Here is a 17172-nt window from a genome sequence, read left to right on the forward strand (position 1 = left end):
TTCCATAGCTTCTAATAATCTAGAATGACTTCTCTCAAACTGTTGATTTCTATGGTATTGTCAAATTCTGCATACAGGATGACGTTCACTGTGTGATCTGGAGGTGGATTTGCAAACTGAAGTTCCACACGAATCTGACCCAATTTTATAGGGTGGAAATGTGCCTCGTCGCTGCCTTGGTCTGGAGTGAAATCAAAACTCCACAAAGCATAGTCTCCTGCATAATCGTCGTACGAAATACCGTGACTGGTGTTGGTTCCTAACTGTCTCGTGGCTTCGTACAGGGACAAGTACGATCTCAAATAATTCTTCGTGACACCAAAGTTAGGCTCATAGGGTCGGATACACAAGGTCTTGCCGTCGCGACTGACTTCGATCTTGGACACATTGTAATGTTGAAACTCAAAAGGATTTTGATGGTGGGTTCCGTTGAAGGCTGAATTCCTGACGATACCAACAATCAAACGCTTGGGTAACTGTCCTTGGAACAGATGATCTTCGATCATAGATCGCTGTCCAGCGGGAATGGTGAACGTTTTCACTTCTACGTGTCGTATCGGATACTTGGCGGTCGTTCTGCTCAACGTCTGACTGACGTCGTTTCCCACTTTAGGTAACACTTCCACACGACGCACGTAAAGTCGGGCTTCTTGAATGATAGTTTTGTATTCATTGGCATGGGCCATCAAATGGAAAGCGGCACTGCTACGATTCAGTCTCAGATGGATATCCACCCCTTTCAGCAAATACTTTTCTTGTAACCACATGTCCAAATGCAAACGATCCATCAGTTCTAAACTTCGCCCTTGCAGAATTTTCTTGCGACGGTCGTTAAACCCCACATTGTGAGGATTGTCATCTTCTGTCAGGTCTGTGTCACTAAACGTGGCTGCACCTGCCGTGTCAGGTTTCCATACCACGCAAGCATCCAGATGAGTATTCTTGGCTTCTTTTCCGTACGTCAAGAGATTTTCCAGGTAGGCACGATATGGGTAAGTATCCATGTTGCTGCTGACCAGTTTGTTATTCAAGTACAAGTCCACTTCGCTGAACAAGGAATGCATGAAATTGTTGACAGGAGCTACTCTAGCATCGCCTCCTGGATTGGTGTTGTCCGTTTTGATCACTTTCACTTTCAAATACAGCTAAATGCTATTCAGATCGATGTAATCTTCGGGTTGTCCTTTGATTTCAAACTCGTTGGGAGCGGAATCCGTCAAAGAGGAGACGGGATGAAATTCCACCCACTGAGATTCTTGCATCGTCATCATCGTGGGGGGCATGGCAAACAGATCCAGTTCCGACTTGGAACAGGTGCAAGACTCTCGGTGCATCATTTTTTCTGTGTCTCAATACTTTAATAATCGAAAACGTCTAAGTCTCGAACGGTTCTTCTTTTCTTTGCCTTTCTAGCGTTAGAAGTGTGAAGTCTGGTGAAAGGGTGTTTTCTTCGTCGTCTCTTTCTGCCTTGTCCTTGCTGAATGCCTGACTCGGTAGCGTGCAGGACATTTATAGGTGTTTCTCGTCGGCCCAAAAGGTATTTGCCCGTTTGCATCAAGACATTTTTGCCTGCCCTAATGAAGGCTTCTTCAGGATTTTGTTTGTTGATGATGACATTTTGGAGAAATTCTTTACCGTGTGTCAGTGCGGCATCTTTCAAGGCGTGCAATCCGCGTGTCACCATCGGTTTCAAGACTGGGACCACCGAACGAAAGGCCGATTTTAACATATCTCCTAAACCGTGTCCTCGCTGTTGAGCAACCCCTCGGTACACTGGATACATGACTTACGAGTCGTGAGAGAACCGTTTTCGAAAATGGAGTTTCACCGTGACTTTTCCTTTGGTGAATGGAATATTTTGTCCCAGATCTCCTTTTATAGTAATGTTGACCGTGTCCAAATACGACTTGCTGACAGGCAAATAGTGAGGATGTACAAATTCGCGGTGGACGTGGTAAGTGTTTCCACCTTCTTCGTCAGCGAGGGTGACAGAATCCACTTTGAAAGGAATGACACGCAGTAACGGTGCGGAGGTGTGTCCCACCACGTTATACTCCACCACATCAGAGTACACAAAGATCAAATTCAGTCCTTGGTTCAGTTCTACCGGGAAACGAAATAACTTGCTAAAAGAATCGTTGTCGGAAATGACTGGTAATTCGTTTTCCTTGATCATGGCCATTCTCATGTTCATGTCCCCGCCCAACATGTCAAACAATTCAGGACAAAATATAATAGACATGATTTTACCTCCGTCAAATTTCATCAGGAAGCGACGAGCTGCTTTGTGGTATTCCATGGTGACACTTTTTTTGACACTTTCCAAAGCTTTCAGAAACACGACATTAAATCTGGAGGCAATGGTGCTGACCAAATGCTGACCACTAAAATAATAGCCTGAGGGAATAAACAAGTGGTAGGACCACGTTTGAGTTTTGTCATCATAGCTTTTGTGATCATATTTGGCATGGGTATTCAAGTACTTTTGCATTGGCTCGTCATGAACTTCCACCGTAAAAAAATTTTGATGGGGAAGAACATTGAGGACTTGGGTCGGGTGAATGATTTCTACTAAAGCCACTTCCCAATGGGCTTCGTGATCTAATGGGATGGCCTTAGGTAATTTGGCTGTGTAACAACACAACGTGTTCTTGGGAAACACCTCCATGGAACTGTCACTGGGTAAGGTTAAGTAAAATTGGTTTTGGTGACTCATGATTTCAGAGTTCTGTGGCTGTCCGAGGGGTTACTGGACGTCAGAGGCGTGTCTCCGCCCAAAACAGGGTTGTGGTTGTTTTTGTTGGAGTGGTGACTGGCACTGGCACTGGACACAAGGTTCCCGTGGTTTCCGGGAGGGATTGGGAAGCAGGTAACCGATGCAACTGCTCAATAAAATGGTCCACAATTGTTTGTCTCCTTGTTGCAAATTCAAATTGGCAATGGCTGCCCCGATGACACAATACACCACGAAGATTTGGCAGAAAAAGACGATTTGCGTTTTAGGCACACGTTCTCCACACCACACCCACAAAGGTTGTTTCTGTAAATCTTGCAGAGAAGAACTGGGTGAAGGAGTGGTCGACGTAGCTGCGTCTGTGTGAAAGGGCATGATGGTCACTTCTTTTTATAGTCGATGACTTGCGAAGCGTCGATCCAAGAATCAAAACTGGGTGGATATCCTTTCCAACGTACTTTGACTTCTTTGACACGTCGTTTAGCCACTTTACGGGTTCTGCGTTAGAGAATGCTTTCGATGTCGTACACGTCGTCTTCTTTTTTGGTGACACGTTGTAACTCGGGCAAATAAAACGCTCCTTTGAGCACTTCGCCGTTCATGTCTTCTAATTTATAGACGGCAGGATGACGACCATGCACTCGTCCAGTGATACGAAACAATTCGGTCGTCCAGTTAGGTAAGTAACCTTTGTCGAAAGTGCGTTTGGTTTTGCCAATGCGTACCCAATCTCCTACGGGCAACACTCCGCTTTTCTTGTGGACAGCCCTCGTCGGGGACGTACCAAACAGGCGCTCAAACACCAACACTTCGTTCTCGGGAGTCACTTCTTGCGGGACATGTCCAATGCTTCGATGGTAAGATTGGTTGTACGCTTGCACCAGGTGCGGTAAGATGTTGATGTACTTCAGAGTGTGATGATGCGTAAAATATTTCCACATGCGTTCTTTCAAAGTGCGTTGAAAACGCTCCACGATGCTGGTTTGTTTCGGGATTCTCGGAGGTAAAAAAAATAATGTCACGTTTCTTTAATTCTTTTTGGAAAGCTTGCTTCAGAAATTCGGTGCCTTTGTCCGTTTGCCATCGAAGAGGGTGACGACCGCTTTGTTTTAACACCCGTTGCAGGGCTCGCATTAACTCGCTGCTCGATTTGGAAGTCAAGGGCACGACCCAGGCAAATTTGGAAAAGACGTCGATGACACAAAACAAATATTTGTAGCCACGATTGTAGCTGGCCAAATGAGAGACATCGGCTAAATCGGCTTGCCACTGATGATCGATGCCTTCCACTCGGGTGCGACTTCTGGAAAACTTGCGTCGAATGGGTTTGTGTAAAGTGTAGGTAGCTTGTTCTTGTAACCATCGTTGCACTTGAGGTAAACGGAGACTTTTCAGTTGCGTTTTGGCAGCACGATACAATTTTTGAACTCCTGCGTAACCTGCAGGATGCGAGGGATCGTATTAAATGTTGGCTAACACTTTTTCCATTTGTTGGTTTGTGTGTTAATAAGGTACCCACTCTTGGAAGATGCTACTGTTTTTCTCTTGGGGTACTTTCTTGGATTGCAATGCTTTGCGTGTGCGACCGGCAAAAGGTGTCGAAGAGGAGGATGTCTGAGCGGGGGATGTCGGTTCTTGTTTTCACTTCTGTCTTCACTTCTGTCTTCACTTTCTTTTTCTCTTCTGATAAAGAAGGAGTGGTCATCATCTTTTTAACCCATCCAATTCTGGAAGTAGGTGGTGTTGTTAACTTGCGTACTTTTTCTGGAGGATTTTGAAACCCTTCTTCTTCTTCTTCTCCTTTTTCTGTCTTGGTCACTGGTAGTGGTGGTAGTGGTACTGGTTATGGTGCTGTACTTTTCATCAAGGTCTTAAAATCTTTCAGAGTTGGAAGAGCTGTTTCGTCTGAGGCTTTCTGGTGAAAGAGTTGCAGTCGTTGCAAGAGTTGACCGTACTTTTGCGATTTTTCTGTTTCGGACAAATCTTGGCGATCCATCAAGGACTGCAATTCGTGTTGTAACTGGGACATTTCGCTCAAATGGGGATTGGGAGGTAAATGCGGGGTGCGTTGTTCTTGCCAACGATGGTATTCTATCCATCGTTTGTAAGGCACTAAAGCTAGTTTTCGTCCTTCCATGGGATGTCAGGGGTCGATTCTGAGATCTTGGGACTTCAGAGGGCCTTTTTATCTTGCTCCCACCAGTCCTCCCAACATGGTTCCCAAGATTCCTTTCAGCAATGGGCCTAGCAAGAGGGGTAAAATTCATCCACGTTGGACCAACATCTTCTTCTTTTGACGAAGGGGAATTTTCTTTTGAACCATTTGGCGAAGAACGTGACGATGTTTGCCTAAGCATTGTTTCTGGTGTTTGGACAAAGGGGTCGTACCTTTCAAGACGTTCAAACAACATTCGCACACGGTATCAATGACCTCTTTGGAGGCTGATTGAATGAGGTTTTTTCGTAGTGGTGGAGAAGCTTTGGACAGGACAGATAACATGTCCCCATGTTTGACTGAACGTGGTGGCAGTCCTTTCCTTTTCTTTCCTTGGGTTTTAGAAGAAGGATGTTTTCTGGAGGGTGACATCTTTAAGTCTTCAGGAGCACCAAAAACACTGATACCCCGACTTGGTCACACACACACTTTTTTATACTGGAACGCGTCGCCACTGATTGTCTTTACGTCGTATCAACTTCAGGACAGGCATGACACGTCGTGCAGGGGAACGCAGCGGACTAAATCGAGCCAGTTCTTGCTTGGACAAATCCAGTAAACTTTGTAACATACCCGATCTTTCTTGGACTTTGATTTTGGGAGCAGGTACTTTGTGAGCAGCAGCCACTGCCACTAAATTGGAGGGTCCTGCCACTGGAGAAGTTCTTGGGGTCATCAACGGAGAAGTTCTTGGTGTGATCAACGTCTCCAAGTACTCTTCAGTTCTTGGTGACATCAACGGAGAAGTGAATGAACCTGAGGCTACCGGAGACTGGGTTACCGCCGTTGTTGGTCGTGGTTTGCGAGTGTAAGGTTGCGTCCTGACCGAAGTGCCTCTCTTGCGACTAGTTTTTTGGGGACTTCTCTTTTTCTCGGGACTTTTTCTCTGCTTCTTTTTCTGGGGGCTTTTCTTCTTCTTTTTCCCGGGTGGTGCCTGGTAAGAGGAGGGTCCCACCACTGGAGAAGTTCTTGGGGACACAGGTCTCCTTGGGGACCTGGTCTTTTTCTTTTTCTTCTTCTTGGAGCTTCGTTTGGCTTCTTTTTTCTTGGGGAGAACTTTGGGAGCATTAGGATCCCATCTTAAGAGAGAGCGAATGATGACCCCTCCTAGAGTACCGCTCCCTCCAGGTTTCAAAATGATTTGTTTTTTGGTTTGAGTGTCGATGCGGGGATCGGCCAGTTGGGTCAAAGCGACTTTGTTTCGATCAAAAAAGCGTTTGGTTTGATGAGGAATCTGAATGATCCCTTGTAGTAATTGACGTGCTGTCACCGTGAACCATCGTAAGACTTCTTTGAGACTAGCTTCTAAGACACGAGCCCGTATTTGTGGATTTTTTTATCGACTGATGCAATACAAGGCACGAATCAATTTGACGGGAAGATGCGACTGAAGGAAAGTCATGTTCAAACTGTGTGAGACAGACGAAAAGTGTCTGAGGTTTTTATAGATTTTTTGTGGAGTGAAGTTAAGTCGAGGACGGAGATGTGTACAGGACAGGCCCTCCGTCTTGGCCTCAGTGGTGAAACAATTGGGTGCGAAATCGCAAATCATCGGGGGTCGTAGGTTTCAAATCGACGAGTAAATAGGCGTGTTGAGTTTGAGTGGCATCGTCGTACCCCTGAGTCAGCCAAGGCGTCCCTAACTGTTTGGCTAAGACTTGCACTTGCGATTTATCTCGAGGGCTTTTAAACAAGACCACGTAATGCGCATTGAGACTGATGGTGCGATGGGCTTTACTTTGTTGAAACAAATTTTGGGTGATGTAAACGACACTGGCATTACGGTGATGACCTTTGCGCGTAAACCGCAGTTTAATTTCTTCTTCGTCTTCTCCTTACATGTGGTCGAAAATGACCAAATGGGTTTGACGGGAGTCAGAGACGATGCCGTCGTCTTCTTTAGGAATGCCTTCCATAAACACGATGGGATCGCCTTAACTTTCTCGCAAGAGGCTGTACGCCGATTGCCACTCTTTGTAACACCACACGATGCGTTGAGGTGGATGATCGATCAAATGATGTTTGTGTTCGATCAAACGTTTGACGAATTCGGTTTTGCCTGAACCGCTAGGTCCAGCAATGAGCATGTTAAAGGGATGGCGAAGATACAAAGCCTCCCAACTGGCACGATCTAAGTGTTCGTCGATGACTTTGACAGTGGAGGAAGAGGGAGCAGAGACAGCAGAGGTAGCCATAGTGTTAGGAATGTCACTTGTGACACGAAAACAGACAAGACAAGAGTTTATATACTTTTTCAGAACACGTTTATTGAATGTTTTAAACATGAACACGAAAGACAAAAATACATAAAAGTCAAAGGCTTAAGTACAACGATAAAAGGCACATGAAAACCATCAACGTACAAGAGAAACAAGTGTCTGTACAACATGTTTTGGGTAATGTTCTGACCAGTTCTATAGGGGGTAAGGTCACACAAGTGTCCTCCCGAAAGGGTCTTTCAGGCATGTTCACGACAGTCCTGTCCTGAGTGACGGGTTCTTCTGGCACTGTCACTAACACACGTTGAAAAGTGACTTTTTTCCTTGAACAACTCTCGTGCATACTGGGCCACTTCTTGGGTCCAAGCCTCAAAATCCCATTCTTTCCAGGCAGGGACATCTGTCCAATGGGGGTGTAAGTCACAAGCTACACACACATCGTCATACACGTCTTCGGTAGCTAAAAGTTGACGAATCTTTTTTTCCCGTAGAGGTCGAGAAGTATCCAGATGAAAACGCAAGGCTTTGAGTAAAAGGAGTCTTTCGTGACCATTTAAGGCCATTGGAGTGGTAAGTACTGATCGTAAAGAGTCCACAAGGAATCGGCTGGTAAACGAAATCCAAGAAAATAAGTCACTAAGACACACACCACTTGTCGTCCCAAATTAAATGGATACAGTTCTTGTAATAATTGATGGTAATGACCCACGGTTTGAATATGGTCATTGAGTTCCTTCCACGGAATCTGTTCAATCACATGTGACATAAGCCGTGGCATGGATTTCTGATTTTATAGTCTCTTTATTTCGGAAGCAATAAAGGTACTTTCTAACTAGACATCTTCGTTCTGCAGTGGGAAATTTAAATGCTCCAAACTGTAAAGAGTTTGTTTAGATGTTTCCTCTTCCGCTAGGCAGATTCCACGTAAAATATGTTGGTAATCCTTTAACTTGTCTTCCTCAATGCGTTGCTCTAGATGAATCTCGAAGTAACCAAAATTACAATCATTTCGTTCATTCACTAACTCAAAGTGTTCAACAAGGTCTGACCACTGAAACAATTTCTGACGAATCAGTCCTCTTATACCATTCAGGTACCAGTGGTTAAACATCTGGTGACGTAACGGATGCAACTGTTCTTTACGTTTCACTTGTATTTTGACCAGCTCTCAGTAAATGCGTTCTCTCAACTCCACAGGCAAAGCACGAATGTTGTTTTGTAAAGTATCCATGAATAGGTCATACTAAATTCTCTTTCTGACACAAGAAATGTACCGTTTGCACAGACATGATTTTAATTCATTGTCGAATCTAAATCGTTTAATCACTAATCTACACATTAAAATTCGTTCAGAAGTTTCCTCTTTCACTAAGTTGACATTGCGTAAAAGATGTTGGTAATTCGTTAACTCTTCCTCTGGAATTGGATCCAGTAAGTTTACAATGTAGTAGATAGAATTATCAATACCAAACCAATTCTTTTTAAAACCAGGGGGTCGTTGATCAATGTCTGTCCAATGGAACACTTTCAACTGAATCAGTCCTTGTATAGCATTCAGGTACCAGTGGTTCAAACACCGGTGACGTACCGGATGCAACTGTTCTTTATGTTTCACTTGTATTTTGACCAGCTCTCGGTAAATGCGTTCTCTCAACTCCACAGGCAAAGTACGAATGTTCTCTTGTAAAGTATCCATGAATAGGTCAGTCCGTACAATTCACAATCTTCTCCTAGAGCAAAAGTAATCCACATAGTGAGTAATTTCTGACCACTGCCATTCACGGTAACGTCCAAGAATCTCACTGAACTCTTTTGATGTAAACGGTGTAGAGTGATATAATAGGATGAATGCACACTTGACCCAGAGAAATCTAACACACTGGTTGACTTTTTTCACTTTCCTCTTGTGAAATTTCTCGGCACAAAAGTTCTACAGTTACCCATTGAGATTTCACTCTGGCAAACCCCTGCCAAACTTCCTTGCAAATCTTCTCTTGCAGTTCTTTACGTAATGATTCAATATCGTTTTTGAAATGAAGTTTAAATACTGGTCTTGGTGATGTCCAACATTTGACTCCTAGCCAATCTAGTTTCTTCTTCGTCAACGCCATGGTAAGTTACTTCAATGTCTCGGTCCCACTAAGGGTAAGTAATGACAATTCGGTGACCATCGAGCATGTTCTACGTAGGCCGAATCTTGCGGTTCCCTGTGGTGAAATGACACACCGCAACTGAAGCACCTGACTTTATCCCCTTCACCCAAGTAGTAAAATCCGGCTCTGGCTAATTCTTCGGGGGTCGGTCCTCCCAGATACTTAGGCCATTTTCCTTTGAACGATTGAAGACGATTTTCAAAGTCGCAGTATTCCGACAAACGCACAGGAAACGAATATTCGTCTTTCACAGGTTCGTTTCGATGAGGGTTGGGTGACATGGACAGGAGTTTGCTCAGGGCTGGATGACATCCGTAGGGAGGTAGACGTGAAGGTAGACATTCACCTTTAAAATGAAACCCAGTAAAGTGTCCAAGAGGACGATTGGCATCGCTTTCGCATCCCTCAGTTTTGACACGCACAGCATCACTTTCCATGATAGGGGCAATGAGAACAAAGTTCCCATGATGCTTTACGGCATCGCTAAGGTCACAGCGTACAGCATCGTTCCCATCGCAAGGCTCACAATCGCATTCCACTTCAGAGCCCCCAAACTTGAATTGTGCCCTTCTGAACTTGTTTTGTGTTTCTCTGAAAGTATTCATCATGTTCGCTTGGTCTTGATAGTCACAATGAACCATCGATCTTGCCTAGGGCTCCTTTTTATATACAGACCAATACCGACGTGTCCATACGGTAAGGTGAAATGATTGGGAAGTCGCACTCGCTTCTGGTACACGATTTGATAGACTTTTTCCAGGGATCGACTGACGATGTGGTGAGTGGGTAAACGTACAATCTTGTTGGGTTGGTGAGTGGTCACTTTAAAGTGTTCATCCTCTCCAGATTGCAAGGCTTCTTTCAATACCCCAAAGTTGACCACACGACTGGTACGATAATTCAGAGTCAATCCTTTCACTTTGCACGTCGTGTGCACTTCTCCTTGTTTGTCCCGGTATTCGTAGCCGTAGTTTTTTGGACCGCCACTGACGAAACTTAGAATCTTGTCGTCGGGATGCTCGTCTGTTCAGGCTCCTAAACGGTCTCCTTCGATGTCAGGGTGATGTTGACTCGGGTGGTGGATGTAAATGCAACTATCCGTGTCAAAGTACAGGACACGTTCCCCTAACAGTTCTAAAGCTTTGTACAATTTTAAGCGAGCATGGGCTGTCACGTAAGCCGCAATGATGACATTTCCAAAGGGGTCGTCTTGTACAAAGTCCAGATCTTCTTCGTAATTGACCAAGATCAAATTCTCGCGAACGACGTCCACGTGTTTCATGAATTTGGTTTTGTCGTGAATCATCTGGAGGTAGCGGGAAGTTCGGTCAAATATTCCGTCTTGGGTAAACACGGTCGTTGTGCCATTTTACCATACAAGCAATTTAACATCACTTTGGCAAACGATCGCCTGCCTTCGTTTTTCTCGATGTGATCTAACGTGATGCCTTCTTGTGCCCAGTATTTCTCTTTGAATGTCTTTTGGTCTTCGGGAGTGTGACACCAGGAAGGATAGCCACTGGCTTCTTGCTTCGGTTTCGAAAAGGCATCCACGTAGTCTGCGAAAATGCCTTTCTGCGTGGGGTCACCTTTGTGGTATTGTTGTGTCTTGGGAAAGTGACAAATTCGTACACTTCTAACAGTTGGTATCCCATGTCCAAAGCTTTGAACAATTCTACGCTGACCCACGTCCCCGTCAAGGTCCGTTCTTCCTGGGTGTGATGACAAGGTTGATCTTGGTTGCACGTTTCCGCACAAGTACGGCACAAAGGAAACATCAGTTTGCCTTGGCAATGGTGAGGTAAGACGGGATGGTATAGGTTCGTGGGAGGCAAAACTTTGCACTTGATCAAACCTTCGTATTGTCGAATGTTGGCCAGGTCGATGTGTTCGGTGAACAATTGTGGGTGCCCTACAGGAAAGCGACAATATTTGCACACGTAGGGATACAGCGAACACACGTCCAAGTATTTGATTTCTTCTCCTTTCTCTTCGTCGGCTTGGTACAGCAAACAGGTGGCATTGGTCCTTCCTCCGTACAAACTGTCCCTCGGGTTCAGGGGGTCCATGAACTGGTAACTTTCCACGAGGCGTTTAAACTCGGGATCGGTTTTCAAACCTTGATCGTACTCGTGTTCCCACATTTCCACCACTTGGTATCCTTCCTGTTCTAACTTAAGGCGTCGCTGACAAGTGTCCTGGTACAAGTTTTCCATGGTTCATTGTAAAAACTGATTTTAGTGTCACGGTCAGGGTAACAGACGGGACATCCGTGAAATAAGCAACCGTTAAACTCGTACAAGATCTTGGGGTTTTCTAAGTCCCAGCCATCGACCGAATGCGTTCCGATGGTCTTTTCGCCTCCTCCGTTGCGGGCATGCTGAATCCATTTGTCTTCCTTGTCGCACAAGTAATGTAACCAGCGTAGGGCTTTGACCGAGTATTGACGTTTGACATAGTTGGTCGTTTGAGGACTGATGACAGCCACGGTGTTTTCTGGCATGAATTGTTGTCGGTACACTAAGGAACACGCTTTGGCAATGGTGCAAGCTTCTTTCAAAGGATCGACCCCTCCGTGTTCCATGAACAGTTCTCGAATTTTCCACAGCAACGCCGTAAAATGTCCACGTCGGAACGACAATACTTTAACATTTCTTCCTGAAAGTCGAAACGGTCCGAGGCGTGAGCCTGGTACCAAGCGAAGAAAGCTTCTCGTTGTTCGGTGCGCATGTTGTCAGGGTCGTAATAGTGAGCCTCAGGCAAATGGGGTAGAACGGCATATTGATTGGCTTCGGTATTGAAAAAGTGTAGAAAGTACCCTTTAGCCATTTCTGTCATTCCAAACGTTTTAGGCATTCGACTCAAAGGCATGGCCAAATAGCTCATCGAATCTTTAAACTGCACTTGTCCCACTTGCATGAAAATGATTTTGGCTCCGTTCAAAGTGACTTTAGGACGTTCGGTGCCATGTTCCGTATAGTACCTCAAAAGAAACTGTCCATCGTATCCGGAGAAATTGTGAGCCATCACCGTGGCATGGCGATGACAATCTCCGTAACGTTCGATGTCCTCTTGGCTCCACGTCTTGTCGATGGGGTCTAAGACCCATTGGGCGAAATCGGCTAGCGTGTTCGGTCCTCGAAAGATTTTTTCACGCCCTCCAGGAGTTTTGCTGCAGTGAGGGCAATGACTGAAAATAGGTTCTTGAATGCACTTTTCGCACGCTCGATGAGCCACACAGAAATTAGGAATGTGAATACCGGTCTCTTGCATGCATTCGAAATCGAAAAAGATGAAATTGCCTTTATTCTTCTTCTTGTGACCGTCATCTTCCTCTTGTTGGGGTTGGTATTTTTGCATGTAACTTTGATGTTTCAAGTCCACGATGTGGTGACAAATGTGACATTTTTTTCTTTCCTGAACATACGTGTGCCTTGGCACTATTGGTACGTATGCCTTGTCCACACGCGGGGCACAGTCACAGCAGTTGACAAACGTATTTCTGCTGTGAACCTTGCGTCTTCAAATGTTGTTGGTAACAGCTAGGACTGACAAACGTGCGCAGACAAGCAGGACAATGCACTGGTTCTTGTCCTTCGCTCAAACACGGTGGACAGGCCAAACATCCTGAGCATTTCAATCAGCAATGTTTGTGTTGCTCTCGATTATTATAACCATAGTCACATTTCTCACAGTAATAACCGTATCCCAGGAATCCGGTGATACTGGTAATGGTATCGAAATGGTCATCGTGATGATAGACGTGAATGTATTTTCCATCCTTAAAGTCTTTCCCTCGAAACAACAGAGACCCACGCATTTCTTGAGGGTGCACTTTCAAGGTGTAGCGTGGAGCTAGGACATCTTGCAATTTTTGTATTTCAGGAATGCCACAGGGTTTGTCTTTGGGCAAGTCGGCTTGCTGTAACAGGAGTTCTGCTTCGTTTCGTTGTTTGGCTCGGTCCGATTGTCGAATAGTTTTCCAGGCTCTTTTCCATTCTGTCGTGTCGTTCTTGTTGACATAAGTACGTCCCACCACGATAGCCCTTGCTAAACACATCTGGTCTTGACGGTTGTTAATTCGGACAAGACTTGTTTTGGTGCTGCGAAGCTCGTCCACCAATAACATCTTTTTGCGTCTAGCCCCTTGAGGAGGAGACACGTGGGTCATAAACAGTGTGGCTTTTCCATCGGTGATGTCAAACTGGTCATTGGATTGTTGTACGTGTTGAATCTTGTCCATGACATTGGAAGCGGTCAATTCTGCAGGGCTGCTAAACTCGATCCAAACAGGGGATTTCAAACCGTCGTGTTGTATGGAAAGTCTCAAGCGATCGTCTTCTTTGGGTTGACGTTGTTGCTTGAGTGTGGTAAGTAAAGAATCCCACACCCCGGTGATGAACCCTTCTGCTTTCTCCAACGGTACGTCGGACTTGAAATCTTTAAACTTCACCGTGTATTTGTAAGCCGTGGTTCAAAATTTTCTAGAGGAGCGTTTTTCTGTCTCTCGAATGTCATAGTACTTTTCAGGGTTGACTAAGGGTGGTGAACTTTGTTTAGAGGGTTTGGATTCTGGTTCACTCATGTCCTCTTCAAAATCACTGACATGAATTTGTGCCAAGACTTCAGCCCTGGTACGAGGCGATAGATCACGTTTTTGCCTCTTACTTTCTTCTTCTTTCTTCTCAAATGAATTGGATCGTTTCATCTTGATAGCAAAACGTCAAAGGACTAAAGTTTAAACACCATGGACTAATTTATAGCCCTAGCAAACCAGCGTATATAAAAGGGTGTGTGTCTTGTCCTTTCACTATTCATTTCACTCTCAAACCGAGCACAACGATGGAAGAGACTAGACAGATTAAACGTTTCATCAGAGCTTTGCGATGGGTCATCCGAAAATTCTCTTCAGACCAGCCGACGGACTACTCTCCTTCCTTGCGAGATAAAAGTCAAGATACTTGCTATATCTGTCAGAAGAAAGGGCATTGGTCTTCAGAGTGTCCAGACCGTCAAAAAAGAAAAAAAGGGGATAGAATAGACAAAAGTCAAGATACCTGTTATTATTGTCAAGAAAAAGGACATTGGTCTCCAGATTGCCCAAAAAAGAAACAAGAAGAGTCAGAAGAAGAGTGGGATTCTTCAGAGGAAGAAGAGGAAGAAAACAAACAGGTGAAGAAAAAGAAACAGGAAAAGAAAAGAAGAAGGGAATAAAGTGAGGAGGAAGAGGAGGAAAAGACTGTGACGGTGAAGAAATTCAAAAAACAAAGAGAGTGAACAATGAGACAGAAGAAGTGTATGAACTTTTTAAAGTGTTCTGTTGAGAATTGTGAATTGTGAATTGGATTGTAAATATTTGTAAAAGAATAAATTAGGTATTAAAAGGTAAGTGTCTTTGAGTTTTGATTTTAAAATATGAACCTACACTCACGCACACCCATACACAGACATGTACTATTGAGTAAAATGGGTTTTTTAGTTATTGGCAATTGAAAGTCTATCTCTTTTCGAGAGACGTGGGTGGCCCTGAAAAGGGCCTTTTTCTTGGTGTAGGAGTGAGTTTAGGCAATCAACTTTAACTGCCTTAAGCCTTTGGCACGGCCAAGGCCTACTTCTGGACTGTGTACTTTTGATAATGATGATGATGATGATTTGGTTGAAATCACTAAGGGTGGCACGGTAGGCTTAGTTACAGGGTTGGAGTGTTTAACTCGGGAAGGTCGTATTCTCTTCGGTCGTGATAAAGAAGTCTGATACATTTGTTTCAGACTTCTTAACTCCGCTAAAATGTCTAACAGTACCGTGACCGTTTGATTTTCACACCCTTGTTTCTTTGCTAGTACTACTTCTTCTTCTTGTTTTTTTCTTACCTCTTCTTCTTGCTGCTGTTGCTGTAGGAGAAAAGCTTGTTCCGCTTCCTATTGTCGTTGTATAAATTTCTCCAATTCTTCTTTCTGTCTCTGTCTAAAATTTTCCACGTGCGGCAATGAAGAAGGTGACGAAGGTTCCGGAACAAATTCTTGCGAGGTAAGTAAATCCACAAAATCCCAGTTCACCTCTTCTGAAAGTAAGTCCGGGTTCCCTTGGGTGGTCTCCAGTGCTGGTGCACCCCAATTGATCGTTTTCTGAGTTTCCGTCATGTTGAATAACTGTCGCATAGATTGACTGCACACAGGCGCTAGCGAATCTATATAGACCACGTGACGTCACAGACTGCTCTCTTCCGATTGGACGATGGCTGACTGAATTTTGTAACGCGTGTTTGGATTGGTCAATGAACTCAATCCGTTTCAATCCTTCCTCCCCCTATAAATAAGTGCAGTTCACTGCATTGATTCACCTGTTCTCGGCGCCTCAACATGTGGACCGACGTACACTCTTCAACGCTTGTGTCAACGATGATGTTCAGGACGGACATACCTATGTATGTCCGATCCGAGTGGACAGTTGTCCAAAGGACCGACACGAGCCTATGGATACGTAGGATTTACGTGGAGAGGGAAGGATGCCTGAAAAGAGTGTTAGTCTATGGACCTATCATTAGACGAAGCCTAAGACGAAGAAGATGTTGCAGATGCCCTTTATGTTAAGGGCATATTAACATAAACCCAAAGGCCCTTTTCAGGGCCACCCACATTTCTCGAAAAGAGATTGACTTTCAATTGCCTACCCCTTTTTTATTTTTATTTATTTAAAAAAAAATAGAGACCCCTCCCTGTTTCAATTTTCGCCTGTTCCATTTCCATAGACCCATCAGGTCGGGACCGTATTAAAATAGGGTCCCGACCCTGTTCCATTTTCCCTTGTCGCTCAACAGACCCACAATCTATTCCCATGTTAAATTCCCCTTGAGGCTAGAGTGACCCAAGACTTTCCCATGTTAAATTCCCCTTGAGGCTAGAATGTCCCATGATTTTTCCCCATGTTAAATTTCCATTGAGGCTAGAGTGTCCCAGGGGGTTCTGTAATGCTAATTCCCATTGAAGCTAGGGTATCCCCATATACTACTTATATATATATATATATATATATATATATATATATATATATATATATATATATATATATATATATATATATATATATATATATATATATATATATATATATATATAGAGAGAGAGAGAGAGAGAGAGAGAGAGAGAGAGAGAGAGAGACAGACAGACAGACAGACAGACAGACAGACAGACGGAAGGAAGGAAGGACGGATGGATGGATAAATAGATGCTTGAAACGGATTCCAAACTTATTTTCATATTTCTATAGGTACCGGCTATGACTTCAGGTTCAACAAGGATGTATATCATCCAACAGAGGGAGAATATTCAGCGGTAAGTTTTGCATAATCATCATGTGAAATAAAGTTAAAACTTGATTTAACGTGTAATGAAAACAGTTCCAGATTCGATAATCAATCTACATATTTAGTGAGAGAAAAGTGTCGATGGTCAGTCTGCTTATTTAGTGGGAGAAAAAAGGGCTCGATAATCGGTTTACATATTTAGCGAAAGAAAAGGTTCATATAGTCTTAAGCTGCTGATAGTTATTATTTCAACAATACCGCTTCGGTGGCCTAGTGGTTAGAGCGTCCGCCTCGGATTCGGGAGATCGCGGGTTCGAACCCAGGCTGAGTCATACCAAGGACTTATAAAAATGGTACTAAGAGTTGCCTCGATTGGTACTCAGCATTTAGAGGTTAGTGTTAGGACGACTGGTCGGCCTGGTGTCATGCTAATATGACTGGATGGGTCATAATGCCACATATCTGCGGCATGATGCTCCAGTGCTAGACATCACTATAAACTGCCACACCGCAGACATCACAGCGATATGACAGAAAATTTGTTAAAA

General features: G+C 44.2%; 1 protein-coding gene across 1 annotated transcript in view; it reads left to right on the forward strand.

The window, feature by feature from the left end:
• Positions 1–17172, forward strand: part of LOC149785608 (arylsulfatase I-like) — a 47263-nt gene that overhangs the window by 19219 nt on the left and 10872 nt on the right. The window contains exon 6 of the mRNA XM_089979421.1: positions 16588–16652. Coding sequence (XP_089835547.1) covers positions 16588–16652 — 65 coding nt within the window. The remainder of the gene's footprint in view (positions 1–16587; positions 16653–17172) is intronic.

The sequence above is a fragment of the Sinohyriopsis cumingii genome, chromosome 13, assembly GCF_028554795.1.
Source record: "Sinohyriopsis cumingii isolate HCF-2022 chromosome 13, ASM2855479v2, whole genome shotgun sequence".
NCBI classification, from domain to species: Eukaryota; Metazoa; Mollusca; class Bivalvia; order Unionida; family Unionidae; genus Sinohyriopsis; species Sinohyriopsis cumingii.